General features: G+C 62.1%; 2 protein-coding genes across 3 annotated transcripts in view; both read left to right on the top strand.

The window, feature by feature from the left end:
• Positions 1 to 12,367, top strand: part of DAGLA (diacylglycerol lipase alpha) — a 57,965-nt gene extending 45,598 nt beyond the window's left edge. The window contains exons 10-20 of the mRNA XM_075545636.1: positions 2,795 to 2,948; positions 3,383 to 3,466; positions 3,548 to 3,625; positions 4,175 to 4,255; positions 5,958 to 6,100; positions 6,385 to 6,453; positions 6,683 to 6,755; positions 6,869 to 7,065; positions 7,450 to 7,579; positions 7,875 to 8,062; positions 9,120 to 12,367. Coding sequence (XP_075401751.1) covers positions 2,795 to 2,948; positions 3,383 to 3,466; positions 3,548 to 3,625; positions 4,175 to 4,255; positions 5,958 to 6,100; positions 6,385 to 6,453; positions 6,683 to 6,755; positions 6,869 to 7,065; positions 7,450 to 7,579; positions 7,875 to 8,062; positions 9,120 to 10,095 — 2,173 coding nt within the window. The 3' untranslated portion in view covers positions 10,096 to 12,367. The remainder of the gene's footprint in view (positions 1 to 2,794; positions 2,949 to 3,382; positions 3,467 to 3,547; positions 3,626 to 4,174; positions 4,256 to 5,957; positions 6,101 to 6,384; positions 6,454 to 6,682; positions 6,756 to 6,868; positions 7,066 to 7,449; positions 7,580 to 7,874; positions 8,063 to 9,119) is intronic.
• Positions 12,368 to 18,843: 6,476 nt separating this feature from the next.
• The window catches only part of MYRF (myelin regulatory factor), a 36,028-nt gene continuing 30,150 nt past the window's right edge, over positions 18,844 to 24,721 (top strand). For both annotated transcript variants that reach the window (XM_075545634.1, XM_075545633.1), the window contains exon 1: positions 18,844 to 18,989. In XM_075545634.1, coding sequence (XP_075401749.1) covers positions 18,944 to 18,989 — 46 coding nt within the window. In that variant the 5' untranslated portion in view covers positions 18,844 to 18,943. The remainder of the gene's footprint in view (positions 18,990 to 24,721) is intronic.

Raw genomic sequence — 24,721 nt, 5'->3', positions numbered from 1 at the left:
GAATCTGCCTTTCACACCACACCCGCACATCCCCCTTCCAGCACCCCAGGTGATTCAAGGACACCCAGGTGTGCACATCAGACCCCTTGAGAGTCTGGTTCTGTCCGTCTGGGCAGGAAAGGTCAATTCTCTGAACGGGGTTTAGCCCCAGTACAGTGGTTTCAAGCTCTGATTGGGACAGTCTGGCCAGTGTGCTCAAACTTGCCCACGCCCCCCTCTCCCCACAACACACACACACCACCACCACCACCCCGCCTCAAGCAGCCAGTCAGAGAGGACACCACATCCAGTCCGACTAATGGGGGACCCAGGATCCTGAGGCCTGGGCTCTCACCACCTGCTTCATGGGCAGCCTCAGGGGTAGCTGTCCTGCCTGCCCACCGGACTCCAGCTCCAGTGGGGCACAGGCAAGCTAGGCTGCCCATCAGACTCAGGCCCCTGGCGGGCCACAGGGAGGTGTTATGCAAACTGAGAGGGCATGATCCCAGGCCCCTTCATGCTGGAGGAGGGCAGGCACTCCCGAGACCCCATGATAGCCACATGGCACATACCTGGAACACCGGGTGTCATGGGATGGAGGCAGGCCAGGGTGTCACTTGAGGCCAAGGGCCTTCTCGGCACCCAGCCTACCCTCAGTGGCCCTGGAGCCCGGGGATACCAGCCCCACCCACATCTTCCTAGGGTCTTCCCCCAGCCTACTGTCTGGGGAGCCCCACCCCCTGTTCAGCTTTCCTGGGGGCAGGAGAACACACAGCCTCTGACCCTACCAGAGGTCCCCCATCTCCAGCCGCCTGATAGCAGAGCCTGCCCTCAGCTCACTGGCGCCTAGACCTCAGATAGCCAGCCTTGAGCACCTGTGCCGGGTCACATGTGGACTGCTAACCTCAACGGCCGGCAGTTCGAACCCGCCAACCGATGCTCCAGAAGTAGATGAGGCCATCTGCTCCCTGCGAGATTCTAGGCCTCAGAAACACGTAAGGAGCAGTTCTGTGCACCCTAGGGCTGCTGCCAGTGGAAGTCGAGTAGAGGGTGGCGGTGGGTCTGGCTGGGGATAGTGTGGTGTGCCGGGTCTGTTCTGCACCTTGGCACTTGATGTCACGTCTAAGCTGCCAGCACCCACTTCTCCAGGGCCTCGCAGCCAGGCCTCATGTCTCCTGGCCATGCTGAGCCGAGAGTTGGAGCTCAGACCCCTGACTGGCAGGTGGGAGGGGTGTGGGGGGCGGTGCTCACCCTAGGCACACTCTACCCCACCGGACCCCAGGGGCTCGTTCACCTGAGGTTTCTCCAGTGGAAAGTATGTGACAGCCCAGCAGGTCCTGCTCCGAGGGAGGACAAAGCTCTCAGCTTCCCCGAAACCCAGCATCATCTCCATCCTTCTTATGACACCACAGCTGGCCGCAGGGGCCCGTGACATCACCGCTGTCCCCATCTAGTGGGCGCTGGCTCCCTCTGGTGGCCAGAGGAACAGCTGCAGCCCTCCCTGGTTCCTTGCCCAGCTAGCTAGCTCCCCTGAGCCTTAGCTAAGGAAGGTCAAGGTCGGCAGTTTGAAGCTGCCAGCCTCTCCCAAGGAGGAGGCGCCCTACTCCCTCAAGGATGTAAAGTCCAAGAAACCCAAAGAGGCAGTTCTGCCCTGTCCCATCAGGTCACTAAGGGCAGAAATGATCCAATGGCAGTGGGTTTGGGGAGGCGAGGCTGCCCATGGGCTGCTGCTAACCACAAGGTCGGCGGTTCAAACCCACCCACGGCTCCAAGAGAGAAAGAGGGAGGCCGGCAGCTCCCGTGCAGCTGTGCGGGGTCACTGCCAGTCGAAATCAGTCTGACGATGGTGGGTGGGTGTGTCTGGCAGTTGCTATAAATACGTGTGAGGAACCCACGTCCTGGAAGGACAGACAGGACAAACACGGAGATGGGTGCTGGGGAGATGGATGTCAATGTAAAGTTGGGTATGCCCTGGGGGCAGGAGGCATCCGGGTGTGAGATGACATGGCCGGGCTAGGCCTCGCTGTGATATGGTACCTGAACAGAGGCTGCGGGGAGGGAAGGGCAGCCAAGCCAATGTGGGGAGAGGGTGCTGTGAGCCCAGGGAGGCAGAGCAAGGGGGCCGGGGTGCTGGAGGGAGCAGGAGTTGGAGGTGACAGGCTGGTGGGGGCTAGGTGGGGAGGGCTAGCTGTGGGGAGGCCCCCAGCTTTTACCAGAAGGGAGTCCCTGGGCTTGGCGGGCTTGGAGTGCAGATGTGCTGAGCTCCGGCTGGGCTGCCACGGGATCGGGGCGTAGGCAAGGGAGTGCTCCAGCCCCCGAGCTGGAGGGAACAGGTCCTGAAATGGGGGGAGAGCTGGTGTGCTGCTATTGGGAATGGGCGTGGCAGGGTGGCTCCAGGCTTTGCAGTGTGCCAGTAGGGCTTGAGGGGGCTGGAGGGAAGGTCAGGAGGGCAGTCAGACCCTGGGCTGTGGGCATGCAAAGGTGCAGTCCTGTCAGGCTGCCCCGGTGGAGGTCAGGAGCAGGTTTGTGGGGCTTCTGAGACCAGTGCGTGGGGATCACCGGGCCTTTCTTTCTAGGACCTCTGGGTGGACTCATATTGCCTCTCTGTCAAAGAGTGGCACCACCTAAGTGAAGGGGGGAACACCCCAGGGAGAGGGGCACCCACCTGCCACCCTGCTGCCTGCCAGAGGGCTGGTGGGCCAGGGGCCTAGGACGGGTTAGGTGACCACCAGGGGATGTAGTCAGCGTGGTCTGCAGGGGAGTTTGCTCACTCCTGTGCCCAGCCCTGAGCGCTGTGTCCCCCCACCCCATCCAGGTGCTGCCTGTGCCCGGCCAGGCCCCGGTTCGCCCCGGGCGTGACCATTGAGGAGGACAACTGCTGCGGTTGCAACGCCATCGCCATCCGCCGCCACTTCCTGGATGAGAACATGACGGCGGTGGACATCGTCTACACCTCCTGCCATGACGCGGTGAGGGGCCCCCACGCCCCTTCCCTGGGCCAGCCTCAGCCTCAGACCTCCCTCCATCTCGCCTGCACGATCTCAGGGGTCAGGAGTGCATCCCACCCGGCCGAGTGAAGGGCTGAGGACCGAAGTGACGGGGTCACCAGGGACATAGCCAGGGTCACTTGGCTAAGAGTGGGTTTCCTGGTGCCCTGCTTTTGGAAGAATGGGGGAGGAGACATATACCTTGTTAGGGGGCGCTGGGCTGCCGGGGGCGTGACCACCGGGGTCTGAGATGAGTGGTCCAGGCAGGGGCAGGGGCTGCTTCAGGAAGGTCCGAGTGTCCAGGCTAGGAACCAGCCTTTCTGGTCAGGGAGGGGCTTTGTAAGGTCTCTTTCTCAGAGCCCCTGCCCCTCCTCCCGGGGGGGGGCCACCGGACTCACAAGCCACCTGCTTCCCAGGTCTATGAGACCCCCTTCTATGTGGCAGTGGACCACGACAAGAAGAAGGTGGTGATCAGCATTCGGGGAACCCTGTCCCCCAAGGTATGCTGCACATGGACCTCCCACCCCCCACCAGGGCACCTCGGGCTGCCCTTACCCACTCCCTCTCACCCCTGCCCCCAGGACGCCCTGACGGACCTGACAGGTGATGCCGAGCGCCTTCCTGTGGAGGGGCATCATGGGACCTGGCTGGGCCACAAGGTACCCATGACGATCAAGTGGGCCGACCCAGGGCCCCTGCCTCCCTCCCTTTCCCCTACCCACCAGCATGAACTGGGCATCTACACCCCAGGGCCCCTGCCTCCCTCCCCTCCCCTCCACCCATCAGCAGGAACTGGGCACCTACACCCCAGGGCCCCTGCCTCCCTCCCCTCCCCCCCACCCATCAGCAGGAACTGGGCACCTACACCACAGGGCCCCTGCCTCCCTCCCCCCCCACCCATCAGCAGGAACTGGGCAGCTATACCCCAGGGCCCCTGCCTCCCTCCCCTCCCCCCCACCCATGAGCAGGAACTGGGCACCTACACCAGGCCCCTCAGGCCCCTCACTGGGTTCACCGTCCCCAGGCCCCTCGCCCCCCCCATCCTACCTGCCCAGAACATGCCCCCAGAGGAGCCTGTGGGGTGGCCCAAGGGAGCTTTCATCTAGCCCTCGGCACCCCCCCCCATCTGTGCACCAAAGTCACAGGGGCCAAGTGGCTGAGCCTGGGCCCCTGTTAACACAACGCTGTCCCCACCCCCACCCCCCCAGGGCATGGTCCTCTCGGCTGAGTACATCAAGAAGAAGCTGGAGCAGGAGATGGTCCTGTCTCAGGCCTTCGGGAGGGACCTGGTGAGGCTATTTCCCTGTCCATCCTCCCCCTGTACCCCCTTCCCCACCCCCAGGCAGCAGGCTCCAACCCTCTTCTCTGCTCCCCAATGGGGACCCTCTCACCCTCCCCAGTGCGGCCCCGCACGGTCACCCTGTTCAGTCCTGTGCCCTGTTTCAGAGCCGCTGCCCAATGCCAGGCACGGGCAGCACCAGGAGGATTCAGGCCAGGGGCTCAAGCCCCGTCACTGCAGGGCGTGCAGTGTCCTGAGGCCGGGCGTGGACAGACGTCGAGGACGCTATTCGGAGGGAAGTCAGTCAGTCACAAAGGACAAAGGTCGTACAAGACCAGCGTTATAGACTTATACATGTTCATCGTGGAAAAGGTGTCCCACCTAGAGGAATAGACTTTGGTGGTTACCAGGGGCAGGGGGTCGGGGTCCGGGGTAGAAGGAGAGTAGAGGACAGGCCAGGAGAGAAGACCGTGTAAGACCGCAAGCTCACAAAACAAACAACTACGCTCCCTGCCATCAATGGTTTTCCTGAGTCACAGCGACCCCCTAGGACAGGCTAGCAGCGCCCACTGGCTATAAAATCTTGGGAGTCGTATTTGTCTGCTCCCTTCATAGGAGTTTTATAGCTATATTTATTACACATTCCTATGATTAAAGCAGATCATAACCATGATCCTTTTTAAAAATTTTTTTAATGAGAGCAGAAAGACCTGTCTGTCTCCCACGGGTCCAAACTCTTGACTTTGCAGGCCACAGCCTGACATATAGCCGGTGATGCCACCGGGCCTCCTGCATGGGGGAGATGGGAGAAAACCCCTGGGGAAGTGTGATAAAGTCGCTGAATGCAAAAATGGTGGCCTGCTTGGTAAACCCTCACCTAATCCACCAACGTTTAAGCCAAACCAAACCGGGATCTTGGCAACACGAGCAACAAGCCCCCGTGTTGAGCCTTGGGCTTGTGTCAGGAGCTCTCTGTACTGTAACACGGCATCCCTCACACACTCTCACTGCCCGCGACAGCACAGGGTAGGACTGGCCTCGTGAGCTTCCAAGCCTGTGACTCGCTACGGGAGTAGAAAGCTGCACCTTTCTCCCGGGTAGCAGCCATTGCTTTAGAACTGCTGACCTTGCAGCCCATAGCCCAGTGCGCAACCACTCACCAGGGCTCCCACAGTGACCGTCTCTCTTTCTCCCTGCCGTCGGCCGAGTGGGATCCGACCCATCGCGACCCCATAGCACAGGGTAGACCCGCCCCTGTGGGTTTCCAAGACAGTAACTCTTTATGGGAGCAGAAAACTCCATCAGAGCAGAGTGACACAGCTCAGTCACAGCAGCGCACATGGCCCTGGGGCCGTCCGAGCCACCGGCTCTGCCCTGTGCCCTGTGCAGCGATTACCAGGCCCTGTCTGATTGCTGGGGTGCAGGGCCTGGCAGGTCCCAGGCATGCCTTGACTAATCTCATGCGACCACGGCCGTGGTATGAACGGCCCCTCCCGGGCACAGGTCCATCACATCACAGAGGGCCTCCCCAGGGAGGAAGCCTGGAGCAAGGTTTTCAAGGATGAGTAGGAGTTTGTGAGTTAGGCTGCCATGTGTGTGTCTAGCTGGGCTCTTACCCTGGCCCAGTAGCCGCCTGGCTTGTCTCCCCAGACTGACGGGCCCCCTGCCATCGGCCTGGCAGGTGGTGGGCTCAGGCTTCTCTCTGTCCCCAGGGTCGAGGGACCAAACACTACGGCCTGATTGTGGTGGGCCACTCCCTGGGCGCGGGCACCGCCGCCATTCTCTCCTTCCTCCTGCGCCCGCAGTACCCGACACTCAAGTGCTTTGCCTACTCCCCGCCGGGGGGCTTGCTGAGGTGAGTCGCCGGGCTGGGGAGGGAGGGAGGCTCCGAGCCTGGCCACCTGGGTGGAAGGACGCATGGAGGGGCAGCTCCATAGTAGCCAGCGGACCCCGGGTCCCCCATCCCCTGGCAAAGCCGTCATGGCTGAAAAGGCGTGGTGGGGAGTGAGCAGTCCAGCTGTAGCCCCTGCGAGCTGCCCCAAAGCCCCACCCCCAGCCCCCGGGTGCAGAGTCCCATCTCCAGCTTGGGGGCAGCGCAGCTCCCGCCCTGGTCTCACCCTCTGCTTCCTTCCTGGGCAGCGAGGACGCCATGGAATACTCCAAGGGGTTCGTGACCGCTGTCGTCCTGGGAAAGGACCTTGTCCCCAGGCAAGTCCCCCAGCCCTGACGGCCTCTCCTGGGAAGTTCTCCTTCCTTGGGCCCTCACCCCAGCTCCCCCCTCCTCAGTGGCCCCACTGCTGTGTGCCCAGCGCCCCTCCCATCCTCTGGCCTGGTGAACACTCAGGTAAAGGGCCTAGGACCACCCCCTCCTACCTGTCTGTGACCGGGGGTGGCCTGCCAGACAGGCTGATGCTGCCCCCACCCCACCCCCCACCAGGATCGGCCTCTCCCAGCTAGAGGGCTTCCGAAGACAGCTCCTGGACGTCCTGCAGCGCAGCACCAAGCCCAAGGTGAGCCCACCCCTGTCCTCATCAGTCCTCACGTATCCGCCATCCGCGCTCCCACCCCAGCCATTCCGGGACTTCTCATCCCTGTCCCCGCTCCTCCCACCCCACCCCCACAGTGGCGAATCATCGTGGGGGCTACCAAGTGTATCCCCAAGTCGGAGCTGCCCGAGGAGGCGGAGGTGACCACCCTGGCCAGCACACGGCTCTGGACACACCCCAGTGACCTGACTATCGCCCTGTCAGCCAGCACCCCGCTCTACCCACCCGGCCGCATCATCCACGTGGTCCACAACCACCCTGCCGAGCAGTGCTGGTGGGTGGCACCTGTGAGCCGGCCCCAGGGCCACGCACCCTTACCCCATCCCCTGCCCCCACTGGGATCTCTTCTGAAGCAGGGCCAAGGGTGGGGGTGCTCGCTCACTCGCTGCCATCTGAAATTCCCGAGGGGGTGGAGACGGAGGGTGGCCGTGAACCCTCGACCCCAAGGGTGTGGACAGCCCCCTGCCAGGCCAGCGGGGGTGGTGGTGGGGCGGGGATGAAACCTGGGATGAAGCTCTATGAGGCAGCCCAGAGGGCCCTCTCAGGGTGGGGGTGGGGGCAGCCACAGCCCTGCTGGCCAGGGGCACGGGGGCCCAGAGCCGATCTGGACCTTAGCCAGGCACCCCCAGCCCCTGCCTCTCTGACCCCGTGCCCGCAGCTGCTGCGAGCAGGAGGAGCCCACGTACTTTGCCATCTGGGGCGACAACAAGGCCTTCAACGAGGTCATCATCTCGCCGGCCATGCTGCACGAACACCTGCCCTACGTGGTCATGGAGGGGCTCAACAAGGTCAGCCCCCCACCCCACCCACGTGCCCTGCTGGGGGAGGCCAGGGGATTTTCAGGAACCCTGAGATCCACCCTGAGGCACTCGGCCCGGGGCAAGCGTCTCCCGGCGAGGCAGCCTGGCTGTGGGCGCTGGCGAGAAGGAAGGTGCTGGCTGAACACAGGGCAGGGTGTGGGCCTGGGGACAAGCTCCCCCCAGCTCCCTCCAGGGGGGCAGGGGGAGTCCAACGGGCTCTGTTTGGCCTGGGCCACTGCCTCCCAGCTGGCCACCTGCCCCCCACTTGTCCTCCCATCCCCAGGTCCTAGAGAACTATAATAAGGGCAAGACGGCCCTGCTGTCCGCGGCCAAGGTCATGGTGAGCCCCACGGAGGTGGACCTGACGCCCGAGCTCATCTTCCAGCAGCAGCCGCTGCCCACAGGGCCACCCCTGCCAGCCGGCCTGGCCCTGGACCTCCCGCCCGTGGACCGACGCAACAGCAGTGTCCGGTACGTGAGCGGCCCCTGAGGGCCTGGCCAGGGACTGCTGAGGCAGCAGCGGGGTGGGAGTGGCGGGACACTGGGGGCCACCTCAGTATGTATCCTGAGACGTCAGGGGGACCACAAAGAGAGGCACTGCCGCTGTCACAGCAGCTGCCCCAGTGACCTGCTCCCCACCACCCCACCGCCCCTCTGCCTGCACTCCTAAGGGTGGCCAGAGGGGGCGCCAGTGCCCAGCCCACCCCTCCTGGCGTCCTCTTGTCCCTACATGCTGGACCGAGAGCCCAGGTGCCAGGCCACTGCCCTCATCCCTGTGCCCTTGCTCGACTGCTCACCGGGGGCTGGAGGCTGGGGTCCACACAGAGGGGCCAAGGAGAAAGTCCTTGTGACCCCCTCCAAAGGGAGAAAAAACCAAAACAGGCCATGGAAAACCCCAGGGAGCACAATTCTGTGACTCACTCAGGGCCACTGCGTGGAGGGGCAGGAGGTGGCCGCTAGCAGCCCCCTCCACCCCACCCCCACTCCCTGCAGCCCATGGGAGAGGGGGGAGGAGCCCCAGAAAGAGGGAGGAAGTGACAGGGTCCCACCCTGGGTCTGGGAGGGACTCCAGTGAGGGCAGCTCTGCCTGTGGCTGCTCCCCTCACCCCACTTTTGTCCCTTCCCCTCTCCCCCGGCTGTCTGTCTGTCCATTGCCCCCTGAGCAACCAGGGACAGAGCCACTGGTCACATCCCTTTTCTGGGCCTCAGTTTGGGGTCCCTTGATGGGGGCACCAGTTTGGGTCCCCCAGCAGCAGCCCTGGCACCCCAGAGCTCCCAGCCAGGCCTTAGGACCTCAGGGCCCCCCAACAACAGTGACCCCAGAACTTTATACCTTGGCTTCTCCTAAGGCCTCTTAACCTAAGGATATCCCACCTCAGACCCCTTGATATCCGAATTAGCTGCCCTCCTCCCGCCAGCCCCCAGGAAGCTGAGGCCTTGGTTTCCGACACCCCCATCCCTCCCACCCTACCCATCCCCGCCAACCTGGCCTGTTGCACCTCACACCCCTCCACCCACCTCTCTGCAGGAGCAAGTCTCAGTCTGAGATGAGTCTGGAGGGCTTCTCGGAGGGCCGGCTGCTGTCCCCCGTGCCAGCAGCGGCAGCCACCGTGGCCCGGCAGGACCCCGTGGAGTTGCTGCTGCTGTCCACTCAGGAGCGGCTGGCGGCCGAGCTGCAGGCCCGGCGGGCGCCGCTGGCCACCATGGAGAGCCTGTCGGACACAGAGTCGCTGTACAGCTTCGACTCACGCCGCTCCTCGGGTTTCCGCAGCATCCGAGGCTCGCCCAGCCTGCACGCCGTGCTGGAGCGGGACGAGGGCCACCTCTTCTACATCGACCCGGCCATCCCCGAAGAGAACCCATCCCTGAGCTCGCGCACCGAGCTGCTGGCGGCCGACAGCCTGTCCAAGCACTCGCAGGACACGCAGCCCCTGGAGGCCACCCCGGGCAGTGGGGCCGCCTCGCCCGAGCGGCCACCCAGTGCCACCACGCGGGGACCCGGTGGCGAGGAGGAAGAGGAGGAGGGGGGCGTCAGGGCGGCCTCCCGTGGGGAGCTGAGCCTGCACAATGGGCGCCTGGGGGACTCGCCCAGCCCGCAGGTGCTGGAGTTCGCCGAGTTCATCGACAGCCTCTTCAACCTGGACAGCAAGAGCGGCTCCTTCCAGGACCTGTACTGCATGGTGGTGCCAGAGAGCCCCACCAGCGACTACACCGAGGGCCCCAAGTCCCCCAGCCAGCAGGAGATCCTGCTCCGGGCCCAGTTCGAGCCCAACCTGGTGCCCAAGCCCCCACGGCGCTTCGCCGGCTCGGCCGACCCCTCTTCCGGCATCTCCCTCTCCCCTTCCTTCCCACTCAGCTCGTCTGGCGAGCTCACGGACCTGACGCCCACCGGCCTCCTCAGCAGCCAGGAGTGCCTGGCGCCAGACAAGACCCGGACTGCCACCCCCACCGGCCACGGGGCCAGCCCAGCCAAGCAAGAAGACCTGGCCATCTCGGCCCACTAGCGCCCAGCAGCAGCTGCCGCCCAAGGCCCAGGCCAGAACGGGGGGAAGGGGTCCCACGGGTGACCCCCACCCCCACAGTGGGGGTGGTTTTGCCCCAGCACTGGGAGGTCCGTATCCCTACCTCAACCTAGGACCCCCAGAGCCAAGGTGGGGAGGCACTCAGTCCTCCAATGGGGGTCAGGGAAAAGGGGGGACGAGCAAGAGGAGCTTGGCACAGCCTGCCAGGGTGGGTCCTCTCAGCCTGACTGCCCCCATGGGGCTCCCGGGGCACCCGGGTTCCAAGATGGGCAGGGGCCAAGCCGATGCACCACACGGTCCTGTGACTGCCCTCCGAGGGCCCAGGTAGGACGAAGGGGAGTAACTCTTGCCCCATACTCTCATCTGGCTACCCCCCCTCCCCTCAGATCAGAAGCCTGCTGGCCAGCCCCAGGGGTGGCCCCCTGTGGAGGCCCACAGTGATGCGTTTACAGAAGCTGCTGGGCAGGGTTCAGGACATGTCCTGGGCTCCAAGCCCTCTACCCTCCACCCACTCCCCTCCACCAAATCATGTGTTCAGCACCCCCTGTGCATGGGGCAGGGCCACCGCACAGGGCCCTGGGGCAGACCTGGGCCTGGAGGGACCCGGAGGAGGGTGGGCTTGGGACTGTCCCCTCTGTGGGCACCCCTCCTGCTGCCCCTCTGTGGATGGGTCCTGGGCGCCCAGTCTGCCTGCTGCTCCCTGGCTGGCCTTCTACGCCCCAGGGAGCTGGGTGCCTGACACTCGAGGGCTCTGTGCTTACCCCTAGCTGCATTGTCAGGGCCCTGGGAGGAGCGCCCTCCCCCCACCCAACACCACCCCAAATCCCAGACAATCTGGCTGCCCATCCCTCGGCCCCCAAGCTCCTGAGCTCCCCCAGTCACACCCTCTCATGGTCAGGGAGCAGGGCCAGGAGTGAGGTGTGGTGTGGAGACCCTCTGCCAGGCAGGAGTGGGGCGGGGGTGGGTAGCAGGGGCTGTGCCTGCATCGCTCTCACTAGAGGGGTCTCTTCCCTGCTGGGTCTGGGGAATCAGAGCCCTGACCCTTCTGCAGGGACAGGGGGCCGGGGGCGTGTGCACATGTGCACCATCCTGCAGAAGGACTGCTGGAGGGGCCGCCGCCTCCCTGCCTGCTCCCCACCCCGCCCGCACGGAGACAGAGCGGGAGCTTGGGCGACAGGGCCCTGGGAAGGGGCCAGGCACAGATTGGGGACAGGCTCCGTGTCCCCGGGGTGCCTGCTGCTCTGAGATCTGCCCTGTGTGCAGAGGCGGGAAGTACCTGCTGGGCCCACCTCTCCTCTGAGCCATGGCCTCCCCCCTTCTCCCTTCTGCTCCCATTCCCAGCATCCCTCGCCAACACCCCGCCCCCCCCCCCCCACACACACACAAACACACCTGCTTGGTCTCATGGTCATCTCATAAACCACGCACACACAGCTAGGACCAGGCCTCCCACCTTGAGAGATGGGGACAGAGTTCTGGGAGCTGGGCCTCCCACTCTGTGCCCCCCCCGCCGCCCCCTCCCAGACCAGACCCCACTTAGAGCCCAATGTAGGCATGCTCAGACCAGCCCATAAGCAAGACGAAGCCAATGGCTTATAGAACTGAACCAATCGGGCAAAACCTTAATCTCAACCAAGTTCTAACATGTACCCGGCCAGGATACTTGGGGGTCTGGCCTTTTAATTTGTCCTCTGCCAGGGTGGCTCCTGGGGCCTCTTGGGTGGATGTGAAGACCACCCATGTCCAGGACTGAGCCATCAGGGACTGACCCCCCCACCCCCAAGGCTGCAGCCACACAGCAGTCCAGGCTTGGGGCTGGGGCAGGCTTGGCCTCAGACCTGGGTGCCCCAGGGTCGGCCCCCACCCCCACCCCCACCCCACCTTACCCAGCCCTTGCAGGGAGACCTGCTGCACGCCTCCCCCCTCCTCCCCACACCACTTGGGGGGTCTGAGCCACCCCCCAGCCCAACTCGGCTCAAACCGATCCCCGGCCGGTGCCCGCCCCCCCACAAGTGTGCCCTGCTGTGTGCTGGCCCGCTCGCCCTCCCAGGGCCCCAAGGCCTCCATATATGCAATTGGGAGGGGAGCAGCCGGCCCCGCCTCGCCCCCTTCCCTCTCCATGTGCCATCCTCCCGAGCCTTTTTGTACTTAATGTATGAAAGATCCAAACTAATATTGCTGTAAAAAGAAGAGACACATTAATATAGCGTATTCTATAAATATATCTGTACATAGAGGTTTCTGTAGACTGTATAGAGCTGTGTATAAACTGGGAGTAGATGCACACTGCTGGCCTCCCGTGACCTCTCTTCCCAGTGAGGGGGAGCGGGGCAGGGGGACAGAGACCACCGGAACCAGAAAGGTCGGGATCTGCTCCCAGGACAACTAGGCTGGAGAGGAAAACAGCTGGCCCCGCCCCCGGGGCCCACCGTGTGTTGGTGGAGGCAGCAGGAGTTCTGAGATCAGCCGGGGGCTCAGTGCCAGCTTCAACTCCTGCTCCCAATTTACCCACCCACGACTGCCCTGGGGTTCTTGTTACATGCCCATGGTGGGTCAGTGGGCCTTGGGGCAGCGGGGTGCAAAGGGGCCCACATTTTCGTAGGCACTGGAAGCCCTGTGAGCTCAAGGACTGCAGCCTGTTGGTCCTGCTGGCATGGAGATGGGCGAGGGGGACGGTGTTGGAGCACCATTACCCCCTCGAAAGAGAAAAACCACTGCCACGGAGTTGAGTCGAATCACGGAGCCCCTCTGTAGGCTTCTGAAGCCGTAAACCTCTATGAATGGGATAGACATCTCTGTCCATCTTTCTCTCCTGGAGCATTCTGTTGGTGGGTTCAAACCACCGACCTTGCCCTTAGCAGCCCAGTGTATTACCCAGGATGCTCCTTGGACTTATTTGCCCCCTTCTCCTCCCCTGGGAAGGAATATGGGGTGTGGAAGCTGCCCATGTCTTCAGGGCAGGGACCACTAAGGGTGGGCTTGGCTCCAGGCCAGCCCAGCAGGTGTAGGCCCTAGTTCAATGCTAACCTAAAGAGAGTTGATTCAAACCCCCAGCCACTGCGATGAGGGAGAAGGTGGCTGACCGCTTCAGTAACGCCTTGGGAACTAGAGCAGTTCTGCCCTGTCCCACAGGGATTTTATGAATCAGAGCACACTAGACAGCAGCTACAGCCTTGTATTTTCAAATTGGGTCTAGCCATGGCCCACCCACCCTCCCCTGAGGGCTAGGCCAAGGGTCCATGTGGTGCTGACCAGCACAACCAGCGACGGCTTTGCCGAGGGGCGTGCCCATGCGCCGCCCCTGCCACTCCCTGGGACCCCATCCCAGCCTGGTTCTCATCGTGGGGACTGGGAGAGGCTCCAGGACTTGGGATCAGCGTCCACCACGCAGCTGGGCCTGCCTGCCCCTCCTTCACAGCAGGTGGTGCTGTGCTGTTCTTCCAGTCAAGCCCACGTTGACCCACAGAGGCTGGCCCAGGCACTGACCCAGCCGATTCCCACACTGCCCACCCTGGACTGCCCCACCCCATCCCTGTAGTGACCAGCGTGACCCAGCTTGACACAGGGCTGTATGACAGTATCCTCAGCCTCACAGAAGTAGAAACAGGTCAGAGACCAGTGCAAGGTCATCAGGAGATTGACACGGATCTGGGAGCCAGCCCAGGCCTCCCGCTGACCTGCCTTGGGTGCTCACCTAATGGTTTTGGGGGTTCTCTCTGCCTAATGAGTCGACGAGCAGAGAGCCTAAGGGCCAGCAAGGTTTGGGGATGCCCGGAAGGGGTCATGCTGGGAAGGGCGGATCCCCACTCAGGACAGCCCCACTGACCCCCACTCTCCTCGGGATGTGGAGGGCAGACCCCCTATACGACCCCCAGACCAGGACAAGGCTGCTGCCAGGCTCATGATCAGTGACCCCCCTGTACCACCTCGCTTTCCCTCGGAGGCAGGTGGGAGGCCAGGACGCCCACCCTCTCAGGGGGCTGGCTTTCCAGCCCATGACATATTAACCCTTAAGCCTCTGGATGCCCTCTGACCAGCCATCTCTTAGTGGCCAGTCTGCCCCTCCAGGGTCAGCAGATGGTAGGCAATACCCTCTGTTGAACACTCACCTGGCACTTCAGGGTCCTTGGGAGGCCCTCACCATGGCTGTTCCACAACAAGCCTAAAGGTTGGCAGTTCAGATCCCCCCAAGAGCACCACGGAGGAGGGGCCTGGCAGCCCCCACCCTTGGGTGGTCCCTAGAGACTGAGACACTTCAGCCGGCTCATTCCTCAGCCCAGAGGACACAGTTGACCCTTTGCTCCGTGGCCGAGCGTAGTCAGGGAAGGTGGCCAGACCCAGATGACCAGGAGACTCCATCCACCTTCTCAAACTACAAGGCAAGGCTCTGCCCCGAGACTTAATCAGCTCGCCCCCCCCCCCAAAAAAAATGTCTCATCTGTGTTTTCACAACTAAGAAATAAAAAAATAAAAACACCGGGAGCAAATGGGGGCCGGGGAAACGCTGAGCGAAGCAGGAGGGCCCTCAAATGAGCGATATTTCCAAAACCAAACTCACCGCATCGAGCTCATTCCAAGGCAAAGCCGCCCCCCTAGGACAGGGCAGCACTGCCCTGGCAGGTTTCCCAGACGAACTCTCCGTGAGAGTAGAAAGCCTCATCTTTACTCCTTCGGATCATCGAATGGTTTTGAACAGCCGACCTTGCCGTTAGCAGGCCAGCGTGAAACACCCACAACCACCAGCACTGCGATTGGGGGACCTTTAGGCACCGTTCATTTCCTAGGGCTGTCGTCACACATGGGGTGCTTAAGATGCCTTCTGTCTCAGCTCTGGCAGAGCAGACAGCCTCATTGGTCTTCCTTGGAGAGACCCATAGGTTCGAACCGCCAACCCATCGGCTAGCAGTCATTCGCTTCAGTGGCTGAGCCACCAGGACTGCCTCCGCCCATGCACATTACAGCCTTGGACTGCTCTGTGGAGCAGTTCTGCTCTGGGCCCGTCCTAGTCCACAGGGCAGTTCTACTGAATCCGCATCAAGTAGCTGCTGACAACTGGGTCAACTTGGCTCTGTGGTATTTTTATTTTAAGGCGGGGCAAATGGTTACCGCGCTTGCTGCTGAGAGGCCGGTGGTTCGAGTTCACCCTGAGGTGCCTCAGAAGAAAGGCCTGGTAACCGCCTTCTGAAAAAACAGCTACTGAGCCCTGACAAGCACGGGTGTGTCTCCACGGGTGGGTCTGCAGGACGCCCCCACCCCAACCACCCCCCACCCCCTGACAAGCTGCCTGGCTGATGTGGTGGGTGGTTCAGTGGGCCCAGCACAGCCTCGTCTTCACTCGATCACACCTGTAAAGTCCCTGCTTCCCAACAAGGTCCTGTCCACACATGGGGCCCCCCTCCTGAGTTAGCTCTCTGGCCTTTCTTCTGGGGCAGGGGTGGAGTTGGGGACACAATTCAACCCAGCCCAGCCCAGAAGGCAAGGGATGGAGGAGAGAGCTGGGTGAGTGGAAGTTTCTAAGGACACTGGCTTCTCAGCTGGTCCTTGACAAATCACTGAGTGTGGCCGGCCAGCCGCTCTGTCCATAGGCAGGCCTGACCCCGAGGGGGAGGGGGCCCAGCAGAGAATAACAATTGTCTTAAGGGAGTCTGCATGGGAGGGGGGATAACCTCTGGGGGGCTTCAGCAGGAAAGAATAGGCGTCAGTGTGGCCCCTCTCCCCCTCGCAGCCCCAGCCTGAGGCGGGAGCGCCTGGTCAGCTCACAGCTGGGGACGGCAGCAAAATCCATTCTCTATAGCTAAGCACAGCAGGAACAACATCTCATTGTGGGGTGGCCGCCGGCCTGGGCGCCCCCTCCCCCAGCCCCAGAACTGTCGTGGCATTGACCCTCGTGACGGGCCACTATGGGCCTGCTGACCAGGCCACATCTGGACCTCAGCAGCCCTCCCCCATGGTTGGCTGTTGTAGGGATGAGAGGCTGGGGATGGAAGTAGTCAGCCAGTCTCCGGGGGTCCAACTCTTACCCACTGCCCCATGGAGAGCCCAGCTCACCCACTTCCTCCTTCTAGAGACTGGGGTCACATACAGCTGTGGGTTCCAGCCTGGCTAGGTTGGTGTTTTGCTCTGGTCTCCGCTCAGTCACCTGTGAAAGACGAATGCAGTCGGTGGGGTCGATTTTTCCAGCTCTGCTAAGTCTGAGGGGCATTCAAGGCTTTGGGCTCCCAAAACATCCAGGTCTAGGGTTCCGTAGTCCCCAAATGCCCCTGTCCATTCATTCATCCGGCATGTATCTATTGAGCACCTACTGGGTGTCTGGTGGCACAGTGGCTGAAGCCTTCCCATGGTTGGTGGTGTAAGCCCATTGGCCACTCTGAGGGAGAAAAACGAGGCTCTGTAAAAGGTTGAGACGCTTTGAAACCCTGAGAAGCAATTCTGTCTGATAAGCTTGCTATGAGCCCAGATGGTTCGGGTCACTACATGCCGGTGAGGATTCTTGGTGTTAAAGGGACAGTCCAAGACAGAAAAGTCTTTTGCCCTCCGAGGGCATTTATTCTGGATGGAGGAAAATAAGCAAAAAACTAGATGAAAATCTCCCCTTAGGTGTCAAGAAAGACCTAGCTGGAGCCCTCGTGGCACAGTGGGTTACACATTGGGCTCCTAACCACAGGGTCAGCAGTTTGACACCAGTAGCCACCCTACTGGAGAAAGATGAGGCTTTCTACTCCCCCAAAGAGTTACCATCTTGGAAACCCCCATGGGGTAGTTCTACCCTGTCCTATAGGCTCGCGATGAGTGGGAATCAGCTCGATGGCAGTGAGGTTTTGGGATTAAATGTCCCCCGACGGCAGTGCTGGTGGCATAGGGTGACCATAACCACAAGGTCAGCAGTTCGAACACGCCACCTGCTCCACGGGAGAAAAATGAGGCGTTCTGCTCCAGTCAGGAGTTATGGCCTCAGGGTAAACCTGAAGTGGACTTGGATACTTTAGTGACATCCGAGTTCATTTGAAGCAAACGAGTTACGATCTTCAGAAATCCACAGGGGCAGTTTTCTCCGGTCCTGTAGGTGTGTTCTGGCTCAGAAACTACACAATGACAGGGAGTTTTTTTCTGGGTTTTGATGGGGCAGGTGGGGAGAAGGTCCCGGTCGAGGGGCTCCTTCAGATTGGTCCCTCAGGGAGGTGACGCATGAGTGGGTAAGAGCCACAGGGACGGAGCACTGCAGATAGGTGGAACAACAATTAACAATGGCCACAACAGTGGTGGTTGTGGCTTAGCAATAGAGAGAGAGAGAGGCGCTGTGGGCCAGACCACACGAGACCTCAGAGACCAAGGCAAGAGCTTTGGGTTTTGTTGGGGTGCAAGGAGGAAACCACTGGATTGGCAAAGGGGTGATCGGATCAAGTGGACGTTTTACAAAGGAGACGTTTGGGATGACTGGGCACCGGGTGAGTCCTGGTGGTATACTGGTGACCTGACGTATTGACCAGCAAGGTCACCAGCAGCAGCTCCCCTGGGAGAAATACGGAGCTTTCCACTCACGGAAACAGAGTCTCAGAACTCAAGGGACAGTCTACTCTGTCCTGCAGGGTCACCATGCGCGATGGAGTGCGTTTGGCTTTGGGTATTTGGGGTGGGGGAGCCCAGCTAGGAGAGAGATGAGAGGGAACCGGTGAGGAGGTGCAGGCAAGGTGTGTGTGTGTGTGTGTGTGTGTGTGTGTGTTGTCATCTGGACACACCAGGGAAAGTAGGATGGAGAGTTTGGCTCTCAGCTCCTGCCACGGTCACTGAAAACTACTCACACGCTCGCCGGCTGGGAGCCACCGGCCACATACAACTATTTACATGTAAATGTCTACAAAGGTTCCTCAGTCTAAAAACCCTGCTTTCAGGACCCAGCAATCACGTGTGGCAACCCTATTGGACAAGACCACTTCCGTCATGACATTTTTGTAGGGATACTGGGCCTCAGTTTCCTCATTTGCAAAACTCAGGCAACCTCCTCGACAAGGTAAGTGTGTGGGTGGTGCCATAGAAGGCACAATTCTGACTACTACTGACCCTATAGGACAGGGTGGAACTGGCTCTATGGGTTTCCAAGACTAGGAAACCTCTTCTTTCTCCCTCTGAGAGGCTGGTGGATTTGAACTGCTGACCTTGTGACTCAAGGGCTTCTGTAGCACCAGCCGGCACCTAACCAAACTCAGTGCCATTTAGTTGATGCCTACTCAGCGACCGTAACGGTCAGGGTAGAACTGCCCCCTGTGAGTTTCAGAGACTGGAACTCTTTACAGGCGTGGAAAAGCCTCCTCCTCCTGCTGAGCGGCTGGTGGTTTCGAACTGCTGCCCTTGCCGTCGTTAGCAACCCAAGGCGTAACCACTACGCCACCAGGGCTCCACTGAGGCATACCAAATGGTCATTAACGGTTGGAGATGGCTATGACTGAGCTAGGGAGCAGATGGCAAAGGATGTTATCGGGATGTCTAGGAGATTTGCCTTTGAACCTGGCTTCCGCTGCCCCAGGGGAGGGCGAGGACCCTAGCCCCGCCCTCCCGCCGCGCCCCGCGCCGAGCGCCCCCTGGAGGAGCCCGCGCGTCCCGCCGGTGGCGGGGCTGCGGCGCGGGCCGGCCGGCAGGGGGCGCCGGGGCCGGCGGGCGGGCGGGGGCGGGGCGGGGGCCGGGCCAGGGCGGCGCTGGGGGCGAGCGAGCGGCGGCCGGGCGGGAGCGCAGCGGAGCGGAGCTGGGACTGTCGCGCGGGCCGCGCCGGCGATGCCGCGCCCCCGGGCCGGGCTGTAGCGGGGCCGGGGCCGGAGTGCGCGCGGGCAGGCCGGACATGGAGGTGGTGGACGAGACGGAGGCGCTGCAGCGCTTCTTCGAAGGTGAGCGATCGCGGGCCGGCGAGGGCGGCGTCCCCCCCGCGCGGATCTCGGGGGGGGGGAGGGACCTCAGCGGGGGCTTCCACCTCGCAGGGACCCCTGAACGCGCTCTCTCTGGGCTTGGGATCCAGCGCCAGCCCGCCACCGGCCTGGAGACCTTGAGCCTCCCACCAAGTACCTCTCCAGAGGGGACCTCCCGCCCCCCAACACAGCCTACTGGGGGGCAGGGTCCCCTCTCCAGGGTGAGACCTCCATCACACCTTCCAGGGTCTGCAGTCCTGCCTGCATGCTGACTCCTGCTGAACTTGTGTGTACTTCCTGGGATTGGGCCCCCCTCCGGTGCTCCGTGGGCCAAGGCGCTTCCAGTCCCAGACCCTAACATGCCTTATAGAATCTCCCCTTGGGCACCTTAGAACCCCATTTGGCCTCCCAAAGTCTGGGACCCCTTCCCAAGGAAGCTGGACCCCTGCTTGCTCACTTCCCTCCTCCTCCTAAGATTTGGGGTCCTTGCTGGGTTAACCCCACGCTAGGACCCTCTTCGGGGTGAAGCAGCTCCCCTACCCGAGACTGGGACCACCCCCACCCCAGCATGCCTCTCCAGGCTGCACCCCCAGCCTTGCCATCCTGGATATGTCCTGGGTAGGAACTTTCTTGAGGCTGTTAGCCCCGGCCAGGCCACTAGCCCTCTGGATTCTCCAAGACTCTCCCACTGTCTGGAACTGCATCCCTGGTCCCTGTGGGGCTCCGCTGGACCACCTCCCCTGCTCCTGTACCGGGAGCTGTGCCTCCTTGTGACTGTGTTCCCCAGGAATGACCTCATTTCCTTACCTTGACCCTGCCAGGACCCTCCCCAGTGTGGGGATCCTCGCCCACCCCCCCACCTCATAGTATTTCCTTCTCCCCAGCCCTGGGTTCCTGTGTAACTTTTCCCCTCCCCCTCCCCCACTCCTAAGCCCCTCACAGTGGCTTGGTGAGCTGCCCCCACAGCTTTCTGATCCCCACTCCCTCTGCATCTTGAGTAGCCCTTGCCCGCTCCAGGGATGGCAAGGGATGAGACAGGGTGTGGGTGGGACAGGCATAGGTACATGCGGACGACACAGTCTCCTCCTCCTGCTCACCCTCACGCCAACATTGGGACATCTAGCCCGAGGCCTATGGTCCCCTTAGTGGCCCTTCTCATCAACTTGAGCCCGGCCCTTCCACCCCCACCCCATGTCCTAGTCCCTAAACCTGCTTCTGGGGGTATTCAGAACCTCCTATTAGCCTGTCCCAGGGTGCACTGGCGTGGCCGGAGAGACATACGCTGCCCTGGGGGTGGCCAGAGTGGGAAATGGACCCAGGTATCAAACCTAGAAATCCGCAGGAGAGTGAGGAAGTCCTGCCCCTGCCTCACTTTCTCTGTTTCCGACCCAGAGACGGAAACTTCAGTGCACTCCTGCTGGCTAGTCTGCCTGGGGAAGGCCATGCCCAGGCCACAGGCCTTTGACACCAGGGCTCCAAAACCCAGACCAGGCTGAGATGAGAGGGTTGATCCAGAAGCAGCCCCCACCCATCCCCGGAGTCCTTCTCCCTAGGGACTATTCATTCCTCAAGCGCCCTTGAGGGGCCTTGGGCCCTGGGGTGGAGGACAGGGGCCCCTAGCCTCGTTGGAGAGCACTGTTTGGGCTGCCCTGAGTCTGGCGGCTCTGGTGGGCCCTTGGGCCAGCCCCCTAGCTTCCTTATATACCCCATGCTCCTCCTGGGCAGAGGGGTGGGCCCAGCTGGGGTCTGGCCCTGTCTCCAGGTTGGAGTGTGTGTGTGTGTGGGGGGGGGGCTGACGCCACGGCTCAGCCATGTGGGCTGGCGGGAGGCTGTGCTGCGCCCTCAGAGAGATAAGAGGAGACTCAAGAATGTCTGTGGGGAGCAGGGCGGGTGTGGGGCAGCCGGCTGAGGCCCCCAGGGGCAGCTCCGGGCAGAAGCCACAAGAGGGGAGTGGTGCCTGGGGCTTGGGATTGGGGGGTGCTGAGGGCAGGGGTCTCCAGGGCATGGAGTTGGGGTGGGCGATGGTTGGGTGGGGGTGTGGGGTGCAGAGGGCTGGGAACGGCTACCTAAATGTCCCTGTGGTCTGAGTGTGGTGGTAAGTGGGTTCAAGCTTGAGGTTGGGCCTGTGGGGAGGGTCGCCTGTGGTTCCCCAGTGGCCGGGGCTCCGGTTCTCCACCTGGTTCCCACTGGGCCTCCGTCTCTCTTTCTGAGCCGTGGGTGCAGCTCTGGATGGGGAACTAGGAAAGGTTTTGTGGGAGGTGATGACACATGGACCCACGCAGGGAACTCATTGCCACCCTCCATGACCGAGGAGCAGCCTGCTGGGGTTTTCTAGACTGCAACCCTTCACAGAGCAGATGGCCTCGTCTTCCTCTGGAAGAGTAGCCCATGCGTTTGAACCACTGACCTTGTGGATAGCAGCCCAACGCTTAACCCACGGGGCTTCCTATGCCCTGCCCTAGGGCCCTGGGCCGGCAGGCTAAAGCGCTTTGGGTCTCGGGTGGGAGGCCGGGACAGGGCGGCCCCCTCGAGGCTGGTACAGCCTGGCCCCCGTGACCAGCCTGTTAATCCCCTAGAGGGAGGCGGCCACCCAGAGCGGCAGACACTGGCCTGCAGAGGGGACCGGGCAGGATGCTCTGGCTTCCAGCAGGTAACCGATGGATAGGTGGCAGAGGCTGCCCAAATCCCGCTCCAGACAGGGCCGTGGACCAGGGCTGGAGGGGGAGTGACGGTCCCCAGGGTATGTTCAGATCTCAGCACCCATTTGGGGGAGGGGTGGGCGGGGGGATGTGTGCTGTGCTGTTCCTGTCAGTATTCAGGGGTATGTGAAGTTTGGATGAGCAGCCTGTGACACACACACCCTGAATGCCGAGACTGGTGGGAAGTGGAGCACTGGAAAAGCCGATGAGGGGGTTCAGGTGGCATCTTCCAACATCCAGAACCCCACCAGGCCTGGCGGCAGGAGACCTGGAGTCCAACTTGGCCCTGGCCTGCTGAGTGGCCTGGGCTGGTAGCTGCCTCTCTGTGGCCTCCTTTTCCCTGAGGATAAATAGGGGCCCGAATGGGGCTCCCAAGGTGTTTTTTTGAGCTGGCAGATTCTCCCCAACAGGGGTATATACACAGAGCACAGTGGGGCGAGGACCTGGACCCTGGCTTGGGAGCCCTGTAGTAGAAGAGATTCTGGCCATGGCATTGGACCCATTTTCCAGGGGCCAAGACTGAGGTTCTGTGGGCAAGGCTCAGCCCAGACTCATCCGCAGTCATTGCTCAGACCCCAACCAGCCTCCTGGCAGAGGGAAAGGGGTCCGGGAAGGTGTGGGGGGCGGGCAAAGAATAGGGACAGGTAGGTAAGCTGTCTCGGACCAGCACCATCTAGAGGGCAGGAGGTGGCCTCAGGGGAGAGGATGCTGACCCTGGAGGGAAGGCTAGGACCCGTGGCGGTGATGGTGGTATGGGGGTGCACCTGTCCAGTGTCTCCCTGTCTGTCTGTCTCTCTTGTCTGTGGGGACCCGGGGAAGTAAGTCGGTGGAGAGGAGGCTGAGTGGAGGCCTTGTAGACCAGTGACTCCTAGGGTCCCCCCTAGAACCTTTTCTCTCCACATTCCTGTCTCAGGCCCAGCCCACTGAGCTGATCACCTGACCCCTCCCTCCCCATGTCTTCGGTGACCAAGGAGTGGGGGAGCCTGACTCATCCCTCTGTCACCAGCACCCAGTGAAGGCTGCATGGGGGGTGGGAGGGTGGCAGGGCCAATGGAGGTGTGACCAGGACCTCGAGAAGCCGGCTCGGGTGGCACAGGAGGTCATAGGCTGATACCTACTCCATGGGCTTCTCCTGGCCTGCGATCCCAGGCGTAGCCACGGAGGCTGTTGAGGAGGAATTTCCAATGGGCCGCAGTGGGCAGAATAGCCCTCCACGGAGCTTGGCCCCCAACTCCCGCAACTCCTAGGACCTAGGGGGTTTCAGGCTGGAGAAGGCCGGAGGGTGGGGGGGAGGGCTGGCAGCAGAGACTTCTGGGTAACAGGCCAGGGGGACTGCTGATTGGCTGCTGCTCTTGGACTTTGCTCTCGCTGATAAGGCCCAGCTGAAATCATTAACTAAATCATTAACCTGAGGAATGGGGGGGGGGCGCCCCACCCAGGTAGTGGGTCTTCCTTTTGCATCTCTTCCTCCTGTGCCCTGGGCAGCACCCACCTCTGGCCTCAGTTTCCCGCCCAGCCTGCGGTGCTGGGGTGAGCGGAAGCCCCATCTCCCCTGTAGGATGGTCCCCAGCCCAGGGTGTGGGCAGCTTCTGGGTGGGCCAGGCGTTGGATGATGGCGTGGTTACCTGCTCCCCTCGGGGTGGGCTGCTGAGGTCTGCCGCTGCCCACCATCCACCTCCTGGGCACCTCTTTGTGCCTCTGTTTGCCCTTCTGTACAATGGGGATGAGCTTGTACTCATAGTGCCCAGCCCTCGGGACTCCTGTGGGCTCCCCCGTCAAGTCAATTTCAGCTCCATCCCAAATGATTTCCCCCAGAGCTGGCACAGCCCCCAGGAGCCCTGGTAGCCCCTAGGCTAAGCGTAGGTAGGACTGCTCATGGGAAAGTGAGGAACTTGACCCCACCAGCTGCTTTTTGCGGGGAAAGATGTGGCGTCTGCTTTCATACCTGAGATGCTCCACTCTGGGGAGCTTTGATGTGGGTTCCCCTCCGCTCCCTGACAGGTAAAGCCCTTATGGCCCTGATGCCCCAGGGAGAGGGATGTGGGGACCAGGGCCTCCGTTCTTTGCCTGCCACACCCAGCCTGCACTTTTGCATCCTGCCTCCTGGGCTTCTCACAGGAGGGGCTACTGAGGGTGCCAGCCTGAGCCTTACAGGGTCATTGTACGCCAGTTTGATTCACCACTGAGGGCGGCGCCAGCCCAGCCCCCTGGTTCGAGGCCTCCCTCGTTATCTAGGTTGTGTGATGTTGTGAACAGTGAGCCCAGGAGTGTCATGACTTGGATGAGGAAGAAGGGGCGCTCCTGGGGGGTGGGGTGGGGCAGTTGAGTCCAGAGCACCCACTGGGCTGGGGCAGGATGGGGCCTCAGGGCATCCTACCCTCTCCCCTCACCCCCCTGCTGCATCAGGGATGTGACCCAGGACCTCCCGCCTCCATCCTGGTTCCCCTCCTCGTCATCGGCTCAGTCTTCTATGCTGGACCGTGGGTCTGGGCTCCAGGATTCCTGGGGCCCAAGGGACCCTATCCCTCTGCCCTGCTAGCTTGGGGACAGGGGCTGCCTGGTGGTGGTGGGAGGTGGGGACTGGGGATGGAAGAGAGGTGGGAGGTGCGAGGGCACGGGCTGACAGCAGCCAGGTGTGGGCAGAGGCTGGAGGGAGGAAGAGGAAGTGTCCTGGGCTCATGGCCCACACCCACTGCTAGGGAGCTGCTCCCTTGGGGAAGTGTGCGGCCTGGGCTTGTGTTGGGGTCAGGCGTGGGAGGGTGCCGACAGGTGGCTGTGTGCTCGTCAGCCAAGGGGCCTTTGCACGAGCAACGCACACTGCCTACCACACTGGCCCCCAGACACCTGCGTGGTTCACCTGCCTGTCTGGGCTGGGCACACCTTCCGTGACGACCATCCCACTGAAAATCACAACCCTTCCCCTCCCTCCTGGCGCCTCCGGCCGACTCTCTCTGCAGAGTTTTCTCGTAGGACCTGACTAGATTGTTCTGATCTCTCTTGTCAGCCGGAGCCCTG

This window comes from Tenrec ecaudatus, chromosome 4 (assembly GCF_050624435.1).
Source record: "Tenrec ecaudatus isolate mTenEca1 chromosome 4, mTenEca1.hap1, whole genome shotgun sequence".
NCBI classification, from domain to species: domain Eukaryota; kingdom Metazoa; phylum Chordata; class Mammalia; order Afrosoricida; family Tenrecidae; genus Tenrec; species Tenrec ecaudatus.
The sequence above is the reverse complement of the archived record's forward strand: the minus strand, read 5'-3'. Positions and strand labels throughout refer to the sequence as shown.